We start from the raw sequence: 12,768 nt of genomic DNA, 5'->3' as shown, positions 1-12,768 counted from the left end.
TTTCCGCTCCACAGCAGGCCTCCCATCCGTGCATTTGGCTTCCACTCCCAAACACCCCAACCCCATCATTTCACCCCTGGACCTCCACCGCTGCCTCTAGCCGGCGTTCCTGGCTCAGCTCTTGTTTTCCTCCCTGCACAGCAGGAAAGGGAATCTTCTTTAAAAGATTTCCGACATAACCCTCCCCGCGGCACTTGGTATAAACCCAAGCTGTCAGGCCTCTGCCTTCCTCTCCATCCTCCCCACATCACTCTCCTTCCCCAGACCGCCAACCTCCAACTATGCTGAGTCCTTTCATTTTCTAGAACAAGCCAGGCGTTTCCTATCTCAGGGCCTTTATATATGCCGTTCCCTCTGCCTGGAAGGCTGTATCTGCTTCTCCCATAGCTGGCTCCTCCTCAGTGTTTATACTCAGCCGAAATGTCAACTCTCTGGAGAGGCTTTCTCTGACATTCCTGCCCAAATAAGCTCTCTCCACACCCCACCCCATGTACTGTGGTCTTGGCACCCTGTTTGTTTGCTTAAAGCGCTTCCCACAGCGTGCTAGCTGTCTAGCTGTTTCCGTTATGTCTCCCAAGAGAGAATGGAAGATTCATGAGGGCCTGGACCACATCTGTTATGTTCCCTGTTACCTTCAGCACGTAGTATGGCTCCTGGCTTAATGCATCTTGCTGAATGGCAGACTGTATCAAGTACCCATAATACGCCAGCCAAGGTGCTGTAGAGGGGTAAGTGCAGCTCGTTAGACCTTCACAACCACGCAAAAGTAGCTATTATGCCCACTTTACAGATGAAGAAGCCCAGTTAGGAAATCAACTTGCCCCGTGTCGTAAAGCCAATAAATGGCGGAGGTGGAATTTATACGCAGCTCTGTCGGGCTTTTCCCACTATTCAGGACCGCTTTCCAAACTCTGTCACAGCCTAGAAGCCTCGTGAAGCTTTCAGCAGACAAAAGGCTCACTACCAGTGTAAATGGCGTATCAGATAACATGCCCCTTTTATATCTTTATTTAAACTTTCAAGACACCAGATTTAAGGAAGACCCCACTGAAGTACCCAAATGACTCTAGCATAAGATTTCCATGATTTATTATTGCTATTACTATTGGGTTAGCCAAAAAGTTCGTTCGGGTTTTTACGTAAGATTCCTTAAGGTGTTACGGAAAAACCCGAACGAACTTTTTGGCTAACCCAATATTGTATTTTGACTTGAGTCTGGTTTTGTGGGTAAATTGGATACAAATCCATCTTGCAGGCCAAATACTGTACTGCTAACCCAGTGATAAAAGAGGAATAAAAGGTGGATAGCTGGCAAAAGTAGCAAAAGTGGAAGAGGTTGGCACTGGGCAAGATCCATGGAAAACTCACCTATTACAGCAATAGTGATCTTTCTAACCATCTACTAGCATTAACGGTATAGAGTGGACAGGTGTCACCAAAAGCCCACCAAACAAGGCCAGTTAGCCATGATCTCACTAGTAACTCGTGGCCCAATTCAGAAGGTGTCTCTGCAGTAAAAGCTCGACCATCACCAACCTCAAAATGGCCAGAGGCAGCCCGAGGCCCTGGGCATCCATCACGTCAAAAGTGCTCAGAACAACCCTCTGTGGTAGGTACCGATACTATCCCCATTGCAGCAACGAGAAAACTGGGGAACAGAGAGGCTCGGTAACTTGCTGAAGGTCACACAGCTGTCAAGCAGCAGGCGGAGTCGCCCCATCTTTCCAGGCCACCGCCCTCTAAGAACTCACAGAGTCCATGTGGCCAACACGCCCCTTCCAAGTTCACAGACTTTCTCTCCTCTCCTCCAATTTCTAATATTTAAACTGGTTTTCTTTAAAGGGCATACGTTTCATGCAGCTTTTTTATGGGAAAAGAGAGGGAAGGCATCTATCACCATAACACAAGGGTCCAGGGATGAGCAGATATTCTAGAAGTTAAGAAAGAGGAACATGGGACTTCTCTGGCTCCAGTGGTTAAGACTCCGTGCTTCCACTGCAGCGGGCACGGGTTCAATCCCTGGTCGGGGAACTAAGATCTCACATGCCGCACGATGTGCCCCCAAAATAAATAAATAAATAAAATAAAGGGTTGGAATTTAAAAAAAAAAAAAAAAAAAGGAACATGCCAAGAGCTTACAGTCTATGCTCCATGACAGTGACGGCCGGTTTCCTTCCTTCCCATCACCCCAGCCAGCCCTGCACACCCTCATCCTGGAGACTCACAACCCAACAGCAAAGATTGCCACTGACCTCTGTCGGGCCCAGCGGTCCCCAAATGTATTTAACTGTGAAAGTCTATTTCGAGGAATACCTGTTCCACTCACCAAACACGTGGGGAAGCGCTCCCCCAACCTCTGAGCCGCTGGCATGGAAAGACGGGCGTGTGGGCAGCAGAGCCAGGGAGTGCTTGCCCGGCCGAAGTAGCCTCGCTCCTGTCACTCCCAGGCCCCTGCTCACAAAGGCTCGCCCAGCGGCCCCTTAGCCTTTGCTGACCTGGGCCGCCTGGGCTCCCATGTCAGGAGGACCCCTAGGAAGCAACATCGGCTGCCCCTCGAGTTTCCTCTCTGGGGACTTCACATCCAGCCTCTCTGCATTTATAACCTGAGCAGTGATCACAGAAAGAGTGGGCTCAGCAAGGCAGCTGGGGCAGCATGACTCACGGGGTGGAAGATGGGGGAGCCTGCCCACGCCACTTCCCTGGCAATGAGATACACACCCCCTTAGATGCCTGCAGAGCTGGACAGTTTAACAAAGTGTTCTACGTGCCGTATATCATTGCATCCCCCCAAAATTAGGTACGGTTGTCATCTCCCCCGTTATACCAAAGAGGCATAGCAGTTCAATGAAAGGCCAGAGCTTGGGGCCACGTGGGGCAAGGGGGTGTCCCGCTGGAGAGCCCCCTATGGGTGCTCATGAACTTGGTGGCACCCAGGGCCCGCTGGAGCAGCTGGGGAGCTGTGGGCCCAGAGGTGAGGACCCAGGAGGCCAGCAGGTCCCACTGGCCAGGGAGAGGTGGGCATGGAGAACAGACTCTCTGCCCCAGCTGCCTTGCTACTCCGGATCACACATGCTCAAGCCCTCTCGAGTCAGGAACCTCTGGGTTGAGTCCCGGCAGCAACAGCTCTGCCTGAATATTCCTCGTGACGGGAAACTCTCTACTTCCTGAGACAGTCTTTCCATCACTGGATGGCTCCTGCTGTTTGAAACGTCTCCCACATGTAGAATCGATAACGGTCTCCCTGTAGCTCCCTCCAGACCCTTTGGAACGATCATCCTTCCCTGACATCCCTTCAAATGTTGAAATTCACATAGCTCAAGTGTTCCCCAGGCAAAACGTCCCCAGGGTCCCCCAAGTGTTGTGATCTCCAGCCCCTCCTCACCCTAGACCTTCTCCCTTGCTGGAGCTCCAGCCCTGTTGAAATAGGCTCTGACACGACGATGACACTTGCAGGCTGGTCTGACCTGGGGTCTGCCCTGACATTGGCGACCTGGGGTGAGACTCCACCTTGACCAGAGGAGGCCAATGTGGAAAGGTCTTCCTGGGCAGCCAGGTGGCCCCCAGAGGCTTCCCGCTGCTGTGGAGACCAGTGCTGTCCGGACCGGGCCCTGGGCGCTCAGAGACCATCTGGGGCCACAGGGGGCAGGAGTGGGGAGGTGCGGCCAGTGGGCAGGGTACGCTGGGCTCTGGACCCCCATCCCCATCTAGCTAGAACAGAGCTACCTGAGCCTGTTTATAAAACAGGCTCAAGTAGGGGCTTCTACATTTTATACATGGGTTTGAAGCAAGAGCACCACAGCTTAAAAACGTCTAAAACTGCTAACGCCGCCTGACATGATTTAGCCTCTTGGGCACGTGCTGTCCTAAGGCATCTTCCCCATCCTGCATATGTGCAAACACCGTGGCTCAGGCCAGCGCCAAGACAAGGGGCCTCTCCCCCCGGACTGGGAGACTAGGGCCCTCCGCCCTGCTGCTCCAGGGACACCGAGACCCGGTTCTGTTCTGCTCACATGACGGCGGGGCAGGCTCGCACGCAGGGGCGCACCGGGAGTGAGGACTCGGGGATCAGGACGGGCGACGCCCCCAGCCCTGGGGAAGGGGAGGGGACTCACAGGGCAGCGTCTCGGCGCGGCTCTTCTGGATCATTATGCAGAGCTGTAGCACCAGTTGGGGGGCGCTTTCCAGGAAGGTCTCCAGGAGGCGCAGCATGTTAACGTCTGCATATTCGTACATCATAGCCCAGTAGAAGCGTCGCTGGTGTTCCTTCTGCCGCTGGCTCTGAATCCCCAGGTACATGGTGCGGATATACCTGCCGAGAGACGGGACAGAACACAGAGAGCGTGGGTCGGCGTGGGAGCTGTGGGAGGGTCAGGCCGTCCCCACAGACCAGCATCCCCTCCTTGGCGCTGAGGTTTTCCAGGTGCTTGGACCAGCTCCAGGGGTTCTGCCGGACCACAGACAGGGTGCTGAGGCTTCGGGGTGGGGTGGGGTGGGGGCAGGCCAGGGAACGGGTCCAAGGCAAGTTGTCCCCTCCCTGGCCTCACTTTGCTCATCTGTAAAATAAGAAATGGAAGAGTGGGACCAGGTGATCTCACAGGCCTGCCAGGGAAGCATCACAGGTGAGCTCAGGGGGCAGGTGGGCTGGCTGAAGTTCAGGGTCCCAGGGGGAACCTTCCTGCAGGGTTTTCACCTCTCTGGAGGAGGAGGGAAGGGAATTAGCATTTATGAAGCTCCTACTAAGTATCACTGGCTGGCTGGCTACTGTGTGTTGCCTGGGTCCCAGGTGACAGGCAGGTGTAGTTCCCACGTAGGACAGACAGGCGGGACTCACTTGCACAGGCTCCAGACCTGGATGGCGGAGCAACCAGGAGCCGGCCCCAGGCTGTTGGACACCAAAGCTCGTGCGTGCCCCGCTCTACAGTAGGGACGGCCTGCAACGGAGCCTCCGTCCCTCTACGCTAGGGACAGCCTGCAACGGAGCCCCCGTCCCTCTACGCCTGGGACGGCCTGCAACGGAGCCTCCGTCCCTCTACGCCTGGGACAGCCTGCAACGGAGCCTCCGTCCAGGTGCAGCCCAGGACTCAGTCACACAAACCACTGACCCCACTCCACCCGGGAGGGACAAGGGGCAAAGGAAGCAGGTACAGGCGGAGGGCACAGGCTCTGGGTTCAAATCCCGGCTCTGTCATCTGCTCACTGTGGGACCTTGGACGAATTACCCAACTCTGTGTCCTCGTTACTCGTCGTTCACACAGCAGAATCGCAGCATCACAAGGCTGGTGGGAAGATTAGGGAGCTAATCCGCGTGCTGGGCATGTATCCAGGTCCACGTGAGAAAGCCCCCAGGCCTGCCTCACTTTCACCTAAACTTTGGAAGCTTGTCTCCAAGCCACAGTCAAGGGGAGGATGGAAGATAGCATCCAAGCCAGCCAGCCGTCTCTGGGGCCAGGCCAGGCCCAGAGGAGCCGGCAGCGCCGGGACAAGAGCAAGGTTCAGAAAGCACAGTTTTGCGGGCCTAGTTAGGATCAAGAATATGCACCATAAACTGAGGTCACAGACAACAGGACAGAACCACACTTGCGTCCCTGGCCGTCCCCTGGGAATGTATATCACTGTGTCTTTTAAACCGCCGAGCCGGAATCACAGAGGTTGAGAGCATCGTTGACCCCCTACAGAGTCCCCACTGTTCTCAAGCACCGTCAGGGGCCCACTTGGGGCTGCTGGACGGTCCCTTCTCTCTGTCCCCATCACCACCGCCAGCCTGGTCCCCGCCACCACCCCTCTCTCCTGGATCGAAGCAGAAGCCTCCTAACTGGTCTCCCAGGGTCCACTCTGGCCCCAGAACAACCCATTCTTTGCACAGCAGCCAAGGTGCTTTGTGAAAATCACAAATGCAATCACGTCACCGACTTCCTTCAACACTCCCATGGCTTCCCATCACGTTCAGAATAAAATCCGAGCCGCCTCCCTCGGCTCATGGGGTCCTGCCCGCCCCTCCTGTCCCACCGCCCGGTCTCTCTCCCCGCCCCCCCCCTTCTCGTGTCTTCTCTGTCTCTCATGGACACCTGAGCTTGTCTGTGTTCACGCCATCTCCCTGTGCCTGTGGATGCAGAAGGAAGACTCCTGTCCCCCAGGGCTCGGAGTCCTGCAGGACGGCACTGTCGCAACACGGCGAAGGCAACTCATGCCCACGTTTACACCGAATTTCTGAGAGGCTCACAGGGAGGGGCTCTATACCCCCCCATCCCCTGGGAGCAAAGGGAGAAGTGGGTGTTGCCCAAGAACCTTGCATGACGTTAGAGAAGCCCATGCTTTAGAGGCAAAGACGCAAAAACATACATTTGCAAAATAATTTAAAACTGTAATTGATGCTCCTCTCCAAGTCCAAACAGTGGGCCTCCCTCCTGTGCGCTAATCGTGTACTGCACCCACGGAGGAACGAGTGGGCCAGGGTCCCCCAGAGCGGGCATCGGGACACAAAGCAGCCCACCTGAACCATCGGTGGGACCTGAACCACACGTGCTGGTGACAGTGAGCCCATCCGACACCTGACGAACACCTGACGGCTGCTTCTCTAGATTCCTAAGAGCCTTTAAGGGACTGGATCTCTGAAAAGACCCACCCGGGGGGCTGGGATGGACACCTTATTTTCTGCACATACACTCCCTGGAGTGAGCAGAGAACAACCTTGCAGAAAACTGAGGGGAGGGAGGCACCGCAGCGGGGACGGTGTCGGGGCCAGGGTGGAGGGGCCGGGGGCACCAGCCTCGCCAGGCACTGCAGGCCGGGCATCTCCCAGATGCCCTGCCGTGCCTTGTGGGGCAGGTCTGGTTGTCATCATTTAACACTTGGGGAAACTGAAGCTCTGAAGCGAAACAGGGCCCTGAATTCTGTTCCGTTCCAGGTTCTGTCATTTACTGGCTGCACCACTTCCCATGAGTCATTGCCTCTCTCTGGGCCTCCATCTGTTAAGTTCCCAAAATCAAAGGACCAGCGGAGGGGCTAGGAAAGGGGCAGGGAGGTTGTTGTACCTGACCCGTAAAGCTATGGGGTCACTGAGAGACAGAGACAGAGAGACAGAGACAGAGAGACACACAAAGAGACACAGAGAGACACAGGGAGACAGAGACAGAGAGACACAGGGAGAGACAGAGACAGAGAGACACAGGGAGAGACAAAGAGACACAGAGAGAGACAGAGACAGAGAGACACAGGGAGACAGAGACAGAGAGACACAGGGAGAGACAGAGACAGAGAGACACAAAGCCACAGAGAGAGACAGAGACAGAGAGACACAGAGACAGAGACAGAGAGACACACAGAGAGACAGAGACAGAGACACAGAGACACACAGAGACAGAGACAGAGAGACACACAGAGACAGAGACAGAGAGACACACAGAGACAGAGACAGAGAGACACGGAGACAGAGAGACAGAGAGATAGGGAGAGACAGAAACAGAAAGACAGAGGCACAGAGAGAAAGAAAGAGACAGACAAAGTCAGAGACAGGGACAGTGAGACAGAGAGACACAGAGAGAAACAGAGATGGAGAGACAGAGAGGGAGACAGAGACAGACACAGAGAGAAGAGACAGAGAGACAGAGAGAGCTCTGCAGGAGAGAATGGAAAGAGAAAGAGACAAAGGAGAGGAAAGCTACATCAGAATTTGGGGCCTGAAAGAGAAGACCGGCTAGACAAAGTGGCGGTAGGAAGAGCCTGGGTGGGAGGCCGGCCCTAAGGACATGTGGTCACAAGTAGTTGGGAGGCGCTGGGAAGTCAGACTCTGAATCTAGGGCAGAGGGGAGGGTCAGATTAATCAGATCGGATGATGGCCCGGGAGGCAGAGCAGTGGGGGACGAGGGTGCACGGGTGGAGGTGATGAAGCAGGGCTTCGGGTCCAGAGGCTCCACACCAGCTCCCAGAACCGCCCTGTGGCCGGTGGAGCCTTGGTGCCATGGGTCTCCCAGGTCAGATGTGGTCTCTGCGCTCCAAAACTCAGCTCTGCCCAGATGTGGCACCTGCAACGCACAATACTGTGGGCCACAGACTCCCACAGGGGCCAGACCACAAATCTATATTCTCTCAGGGGTACACTCAGACCACAGCCTCTACCTCTCCTAGACTCAGAAGGCGGCTCAAGGTGGAGGAATGATTATGTAGCAGAGCCAAGCCTATGCTTCCAGGTCCCAGGCCAAGGTAACAGCGACACTCAGATTCACCTAGGTCTGCCCTACCAGGGCAGAGGGAGCAACTTGATCTGCCCCTCCACCCCCATGTTCCCCAAGCCACAAGCCCCTTTTGCCCATCATGGCCAGCACAGTGGAAGACAACGAGCCCAGAAATGCTGGTTCAACCATAATATCTGCCAGAGAAACCAAGCTTGCATTTCCTCTGTGAGAACATCCCCAAATATGGGAGTAGATGAGGGTGGGAGTGGGCAAAGCCAGAGCCTCTCTCCACCGATGAACAAACAGATGCTAGGAGCCCAGAGTGCACCAGGATCAAGTCCGAGACCAAAACTGGAAATCATGCCTCCCAGGGACACCAGCTCACACAGCCACCCACCGTGGGGTAGGAGCTAAATCAGAGTCCAGTTCAACATTCCCAACCAAGGGCCTTCTACCTATTCCACCCCCTCTGGCTCCTGCGCCCTTCTCTTCTATCCTGAAGTCCTTGGGTTCCCAGTAGACCTTGTAAAGTCCAGAGTGGGTCTAGGTGACCGCTGGGGCCGCCCAGCCAGCGGCCTCTTGCTAAGCCTTCAGCCCCTGTGCAAAGACAGCCTTGGCCCGTGGCCACAAGGTGGCGCCAGACCCTAAGCCACGCAGGAAGGCTGCTCCGCGCAGTGATCTCATCCCCGGCCAGCGGCCCCCCTAAGGCCTGCGCCTTCCTATGCGGCCGCGTCGGGGTGCAGGGGGCAGCAGGCGAGGCCGAGGGGCAGGCCCAGGTGTGACGAGTCCCCACGGGGAAGCACGGCATCTGCAGGCGACACACGGTGGGCTGCTGCTCCCTTACCTTCTCCCCTTCCCTGGCAGGTTCCAGAAGGCTCACCTCCCCCAGGAAGGTAGTGCGGGAGAGAAGACATGCAGCTCTCCTCCTCCTGATTTGCTTCCGCCTGGATTTTGTGTAGCCTCCTGTCACACCACTCTCGCCTAAGAATCATGAAACGCACGGATCTAAAAGCAGGCGTACAGCGTGTCCTCATGGAGTGAGGACTCGGGAAAGCTGGGCCTGGCCTATGGTTTCAGGGCTGCACGACCTTGGGCAAGTCACCCCCGAGGCCGGGCCTGCTGTATTCATCCAAAACAGAGGGCAGACGGGAGGATCTCTAAGCTTCTGCCTACCTTTTGTTAACTCCATCCTTCTGTGGCTTCTTAGAGCCTTAAGGATGGCCTAGCATCTTTACAAATAATACCCAGTGTTTATGTGGCACTCATAAGTACCAGGTACTGTTCTGAGCATTTTGTACTTACTAGCTCATTTAACCCTTCCAACAAATGTATGAGGTAGATGCACTATTACCCTCACTTCAACAGATGGCAAACTGAAGCACTGAGGTTAAGAAATGTGCTTCAGTTTACCCAGCTAAGTAAGGGGTTGAGGAGGGTTTCAAGCCCAGCAGTCTGCTTTGGGGCCAGTGCTTCTCAATTCCTACCCACACCCCCTCAGAGGTAGACCAGTTGTCTCTTCTCTCTTAAACTTAGTCCAACTTGCTCCCCTTGCTACAGTGGAAAATCACTGTTTGCCCCCAACACCTGGGCTCTCTTCCAGTTCTGTCACTGGCTGTGTTGCCTTGGGGAACATCTCCTACCCTCATGGAACCTCACCGTCCTCATCTATACAATGCCTGGCCCAGAGTAGGCCCCTAGGACATGCTGAACAAATAGATGCATGCCATCATGTCCCCTTAGAGGGTCTCGGGGCTCAAATGAGGTAATGCCTGTGAGAACAGATGGAAGACCAGAAGCCGAGGATGGCAGCTATTACTGGCCCCCCACCAAAGGGGCTTTCCTCCTGTCTTTCCTTCGGTCCACTCTATTCTCCTTCCAAGTCTATCTCCTCCCCTTACTTTGTAAACCATGGAGCTGTTTAAAGCTCCTTATACCTCCAGGAGAACTCTCTATAGTTTTTTGAGCACATTTTCACTTTTACAGCAGCACTGTGAAGGAGACACATTTGTCATCTTTTTCCCTTTGGTTCATCTGAGACTCAGAGAGGATGAGTGATTTCCCCAAAGTCACACAGTCAATCATGGTTCAGGCGGATCAGAGGTCTTGCCCAAATCGTGTTACCCCATTGGGAGTCAGCTATAGCTCTGCCTAAATCTAAGGGAAATGAGTGATTTCTGCAAAAGCAGGAGGCTGAATAATTTCACCTGTCTGGACCTACAGGCCCCTGCTGCTTCTTATGACACCCTCAGAAGCAGCATTTTGAAATCTCCAATCGTGTACAGCAACTCATCCTCAAAGCCCCAAACAGGACTGAGTCTAGGTTTTGTGGGGCCTGAAGCTTAGAGAATCCGCTTTAAGAAAAAAAGTAGTCTACCAAACATTTAAAGTAGAACTAGCCCGATTCTACACACTTTTTTTCCCCAAAAAAATAAAAGAGGAAAGAACACTTCTCTACTCACTTTATGAGGTCAGCATTACTCTATCAAAGCCAGACACATACCATACAAGAAAATAAAACTACAGATAATATCCCTTATAAACATAGGTGCAAATATCTTCAACAAAATACTAGCAAAACAAATTCAGTGATAAACAGAAAGAATGATACTCCATAGCCAACTGGAGTTTATCTTGGAAATGTAAGGCTGATTCTATATTCAGAAATCAATAAATGTAATCAATGATATTAACAAGAAGAACCACATATCACATTAACTGATGCAGAAAGAAAGCATCTGACAGAATTCAACATCCATCCTTTTTTTTTTTTTTTAAACTCTCAGCAAACTAGAAATAGAAAAGAACTTCCTTAACCTGACATAGATGAAGGATATCTATAAAAATTAACAGTTAGGGAATTCCCTGGTGGTCCAGTGGTTAGGACTCCGTGCTTCCACCGCAGGGGGCATGGGTTTGATCCCTGATCAGGGAACTAAGATCCCGCATGCAGCGCGGCCAAAAGAAAAAAAAAATTAACAGTTAATATCACACTTAATGATAAAAAGACTGAATTCTTTCCTCTTAAGATCAGGAACAAGGCAAAAATGTCTAAGCTCACCACTCCTATTCAACATCATACTAGAAGTCCCAGGCAGTACAAGAAGTCAGGAAAAAGAAATGAAGTATATACAAACTGCAAGGAATGAAGTAAAACTGTCCCTGTTTGTAAATGACATGATTGTCTAGATAGAAAATCCCAAGAAATATACAAAAAAAAGCTCATAGGACTAATTGGCAAGTTAAGCAAAGTCTCATGATACAAGGTCAGCATATAAAAATTAAATATATTTCTGTAGACTACTAATGAACAATTGGAAACTGAAATTTAAAAACATACATACCACTTAAATTAGCTCCCTTAAGGAGACTGGAGGGGCAAGATAGGTGAAGGGGATTAAGAGGGACAAACTGCAAGGTATAAAATAAGTCACAGGGATGCAACGCACAGCACAGGGAATACTGTCAATACGTTATAATTACTTTGTTCAGAGTATAATCTATAAAGATATCGAATTACCCTTCTATATACCTGAAACAAATATAATATTGTAAGTCAACTATACTTCAATTTTAAAAATACCTCTATATTTTTGTTGTATTTAGATACAAGCAGCCACACCTCCAGGGGCATTTGACCCTTATCCTGGGTGGGCGTGGAACACACTCTCACAGCCACACACACACCACCTACAAGAACACTCCACACAAACACCACAGAGACACACACGCACCAACCACCACGCACACGAACACACTGCACACGTCCAGGGCTCCACCTGTAGAGACACCTGTAGCCCACGATCACATCCCTGTGTCAACATGATCCAACCCCAGATCCCTGAGGGGGGTGGTCCCTGCCTGCCCCGGCCATTTGCTCTCATCACAGCAGGCACAGAGGATGCAGAGGGAGAGCCAAACGCGCATCACTTCCTGGTAGCTGGGAACCCACCCGTGAGAGGACGGGGCACTGCAGCTACCAGTCAGACAACATCCTGCCCCCGACACCAAGGACAGAGCTGGGCCAGCTGCCACCAAAGCACCCAAGGGCTCACTGACATCTGAACATGCGCAGCCCCCAGCCCTGTTCACACCTGTCCCGCTTCACCTCCACCTGTGCCTGATTGATTCGGGAATCCTGACTTGTGGTCGCAGCAAAGGCATTGAGGGCTCCTGTGATGTTGTGTGATCTGCACTCTCGTCTGGTCCGTCTTTTGAGGGGTGGAGGAGCTCCCCCCTTGTGCCCTTTGCATTGCTGACCACATCCCAGGGGTCTAGGGCTAGGTGGCCATGCAGTAGCTGTAGAAGAAAGTGGCCCAAAAGGGGAGTGGGGGAGGTTTCAGGGTCCCGGGCTGCGTGGGGCTTGTGCAGGAACCTTGTCAGTCTGGGGCTTGTCACCCGCTGAGGACTGCTGAGCTGGGTCACCAGGCGTGAACGGGGGCTCCAAGGCTGCGATGTCAAAAGGGCTGTGCTCCCACCTGCATGACATAGACTCTGTGCCCAGGTAGGAACCCCCGCGGCTGTTGCCTGTGGTCCCAGGTCAGGACAGAGAAAAGTCCTTCAAGCTCTTCCAGACCATCACAGACCTCAGGGGCACCGG

The 12,768-nt window shown here is 53.1% G+C and overlaps 1 protein-coding gene across 1 annotated transcript in view; it reads right to left on the bottom strand.

The window, feature by feature from the left end:
• The window catches only part of XKR6 (XK related 6), a 274,089-nt gene that overhangs the window by 18,703 nt on the left and 242,618 nt on the right, over nt 1–12,768 (bottom strand). Inside the window, exon 2 of the mRNA XM_036856799.1 lies at nt 4,113–4,309. Coding sequence (XP_036712694.1) covers nt 4,113–4,309 — 197 coding nt within the window. The remainder of the gene's footprint in view (nt 1–4,112; nt 4,310–12,768) is intronic.

This window comes from Balaenoptera musculus, chromosome 6 (genome assembly GCF_009873245.2).
Source record: "Balaenoptera musculus isolate JJ_BM4_2016_0621 chromosome 6, mBalMus1.pri.v3, whole genome shotgun sequence".
In the NCBI taxonomy this organism is placed as follows: domain Eukaryota; kingdom Metazoa; phylum Chordata; class Mammalia; order Artiodactyla; family Balaenopteridae; genus Balaenoptera; species Balaenoptera musculus.
Note: the sequence above shows the minus strand (reverse complement) of the source record. Positions and strands in the feature narration are given on the sequence as shown.